This window comes from Anarrhichthys ocellatus, unplaced genomic scaffold, assembly GCF_004355925.1.
Source record: "Anarrhichthys ocellatus isolate YVR2014 unplaced genomic scaffold, GSC_Weel_1.0 scaffold4706, whole genome shotgun sequence".
NCBI classification, from domain to species: Eukaryota; Metazoa; Chordata; class Actinopteri; order Perciformes; family Anarhichadidae; genus Anarrhichthys; species Anarrhichthys ocellatus.
This window is the reverse complement of record NW_022284680.1, coordinates 1-3440: the sequence shown is the minus strand read 5'-3', so window position 1 is coordinate 3440 and position 3440 is coordinate 1. Positions and strand designations below refer to the sequence as shown.

General features: G+C 38.8%; 1 protein-coding gene across 2 annotated transcripts; it reads right to left on the bottom strand.

The window, feature by feature from the left end:
- Window positions 1-1144: 1144 nt before the first annotated feature.
- On the bottom strand, window positions 1145-2460 carry coa4 (cytochrome c oxidase assembly factor 4 homolog). 2 transcript variants are annotated; one of them, XM_031841566.1, is made up of 2 exons: window positions 2338-2460; window positions 1145-1669 (listed from the first exon to the last, which is right to left on the bottom strand). In XM_031841566.1, exon 2 carries the CDS (start codon window positions 1640-1642, stop codon window positions 1379-1381), a length of 264 nt encoding a protein of 87 aa, XP_031697426.1. In that variant the 5' UTR covers window positions 1643-1669; window positions 2338-2460; the 3' UTR covers window positions 1145-1378. The 2 variants fall into 2 exon arrangements, with proteins under 2 accessions (XP_031697426.1, XP_031697427.1); XM_031841567.1 differs by having other exon boundaries at window positions 1145-1666.
- Between the last annotated feature and the right edge of the window lie 980 nt (window positions 2461-3440).

Below are 3440 nucleotides of genomic sequence, written 5' to 3'. Positions count from 1 at the left end.
GATGTTCCCTCAAGGTGCATTCATCATTAGAGACCATGGTTCGAGTGGAAAGACTTGTACAGAAAGTATTACAGCATATGAAATCTGTACTGACAAAGATCTATAAAAATAATAATAAGTGTAAGAATGTACACGACATTTTGTGAACAGTGTTTGTACAAAGACGTTCTAATGAGCTCAGTTTATGATAACATCACCAGTGGATGCTGGTTAATGACCTTTGCGGTAACAAACACACCTTTTACTGTTTGAATTTGGGATTAATGAATCTCCAAAGCACCTATTAACTAACCTATGATGGGCTGCAAGAGAAAAGACAGCCTGACACTCTCTCCTCTGTCCACCTTTTCTTTTTAAGTCAGATGAGAAGTCTTAAGTTCAACATCCTCTTACTGACTATACATCTTCTTTGTTGTCCCAAAGTTTATCATTGTAAACATTGTAGGCCTTTTATAGGTGTTTGAATCACTGACTTTCATTCAGTTTTAACTGAGATGAGCATTGTTGTTGCGATGTCTGGGCTTCGTGCAGAACCTTGTCATTTCTCACAAATAAAACGTGAACTGAAATGTAATTACTGAGTGCTCTTTGGAGTCACTAGCTTATGTTGTTCGTGGTGAAGCTTGGTTTATTGCATTGCAGCTCACAGACCCCTCAGTGGTTCTAGGAAATAAATATCACATTATTATTAAACCTGGTGCATTCAGTCACTGAGCCATATGCATGGAGCGCGTTCACTGGAATGGAGTCAGTCTCATTCAACAGTATGGCTCATTTTTATCCACCTTAAATCCTAAAATCAACTGAGATGGATTTGAGCTCTGTTATCTGTTATTTGTTTCGTATAAGATCTGAATTATTGATGAAATATTTCTCACTGACACAATTAAGCCCCATAACACAAAGGGTGTTCATGTACTATTTACTAAGTTGGTTCACTTAAATTGCTTTCTTTATATTTATGAATTATAAAAACGAAATAAAAAGAAAGTGAATACCGGATCAATATATACACACACACATATATAAATCGTAAACAAAAATGTCCCTTAAATTGAACAATACAGCAGTGACCAAGATATGTACCGAGTGCTTGGAAATTAACTTCCCGCTGCTCTCTGGTGGACAAACCATATAAGACCCTGTTTCTAAATGACCTCAAACATGTCTTTGTTATTTCTGTTCTTCCATTTCCTTTATCAGCAAACAGAGACATCGATACAAACTGTCTGCGTTAAGCTTCTATTGGCTGATAAATCACATTTGGTCTCTTCACAAAACACACAAACTGAAAAGTCCAAGTCAGGATTTCTTTTGTCACCGATCACACTTTATTTTCTGAACAATAATTAAGTGATGTACAGTCTTTGTTGTGAGTTCAGCTGGGCGCGGACTGGGTGGAGGTCAGCTGCTGCTGCCGCTGCTTCATCAGCTGTTCTTTCCGTGCGATTTGGAAGTTCATCATGCAGTCTTTGAAAGTCTGGACCTGGCTCTTGCACGTGCGCCAGTCCTGGTGTTCAGCCATGCACTCCTGCACAGCATAGTGCAGCTCAGCACAGCCAGTGCGGGATATCATCTGTTCAACGGGGTCGTCCTCATCGTCGTCTTTACGGCTGCGGTCATGGGGTGAAGGGGCTGCCATCCCGTTTCAATGAACTCAGTGGGTCTGCTGAGGACAACACGTGATGTTATTGTTAATAAACAGGTGATAATAAGGTTTCAGTAACAACCACAAAACCTCCCCAGCTGTTCCTTCAGTGTGCCTTTGTTGTTCAGGCCTCTTCACAGTGACACCTCTAAATCTCCGGCTGTAACATCTGTAGTAATTTATTTATTTCACTCACAATTATGAGAGCCAAATTACACACTTAAGAAGATACTGCTGTATTTTGTCATTCACTGTCTGTTACATTTCCATTTTAATCATATTTCCTCACCTCTTATGAGTCTTAGTTGGTGGTGTAAAATGTAAACTTACCCTGTCTCGTGAGGCACTTCCACTTTGTGAGGAAGTATTTATGTTTTTAATCAACCATTCTATCATTTGTGCAATACAAAGACATTTGACTGCTATATAGTTGGACCACCGTACTTTAGCTCGAGTTAGATTGTGAGACTAGGACTTTTACTTGTCATGGATTCATTTTTAATTGTTGTATTGCTGCTACTTCTTACGTACAGTAACGATTTGAAAATACTCGTCAGTGTCAAAGTAACTTAACGAGGTAATTTAGCTGCACTAACACTAACTAACGTTACACTCCTTAACGTTACCGAAAGGCTAGCTTACTACTTACACATATACGTTCACACACAATCAGCCGCCATTGTTCTCACCAGTTTATTGTCTTTAAGCGAATCTGTCCGTCACTGAAATTACGTTTTCCATAACCTGCTTTCTTCAGGACTTCTTGTAATCAACCTCACAGTCGGCGCTGTCGGCGCTCCGTGGAGGACACATTTGAGCGGAGGACGGAAGTGTAATCGTAAAATAGTTCCGTCGATACCTACATCGGTTCCGCTTCAGAAAACTAATGACAATGAAGTAATTTTGTGAATAAATTCATGAATATGTGAATGAAAATATTGTTGCCAGTGCAGTTGTAAACCAAGTAGTGCAGTCACACTCACACGTACACATTGAAGGCACTAGAAGGCAGGCCACATCACCATTTGTTGTCCAGGTTCTCTGGCTTATTGACAGCTTGTGTTGTATGTTGTTCTGAAATGCTTATCTGTATAATGTACAGTTGGTCCAAGTAGCCTGTTGAATACATAATGTTTATAGCAAAAATGTTGTGTATTCACTAATGAACATTATTTGACAGCCTAGTTTATAATGTTTTGAGTTGTTAACATTTAGTAACTAAAAGCTAACTTAACAAAAAAACATTGTCGGTAGGACCTATTATCTCAGATAATATGAAGACCAATGGGCTATGATGTGACTAATGGATCTTGCTACTGATTAATAAGCCTTAAACATACATATGACTGTTTAGCCTTACACATTTTTAATTGGGGCTAATTTCGGCAAGAATCTTGTTTGATTGCGTTTCCTACAAGAGCAAACTGAGCCATTGAAATTAAAATTAATTTCCGGACAGACAACGGATAGCTCATGGAGGAGAAAGACAGTTGCAGTTGTACTCTCATTTGTTTCCATTTCAAACATTTGCACGATTTAATTCAAAAAACTTAGATGACTCAAATCATACAGGAGTTTGACACAAAGAGACCAGGGTTCACGTCCATGCCCGCCATATGATGTGTTTAGTCTACTAAAACCTCATTAAAAAGATTTGGTTGAATATTGGAAAAGTCTCATGCTTCAATATCAGCAATCACTTCATCTGCAGTTGTTCCAATTTGGGGATGAATCTTGATTAAAATATCAAGATGGGACTCTGTAAGCATCGCATAGAACAGACACCACGAGA

Coding starts and splice junctions, on each gene's coding strand:
- coa4 (XM_031841566.1), bottom strand. CDS start 1,642: ATGGCAGCCCCTTCACCCCATGACCGCAGCCGTAAAGACGACGATGAG.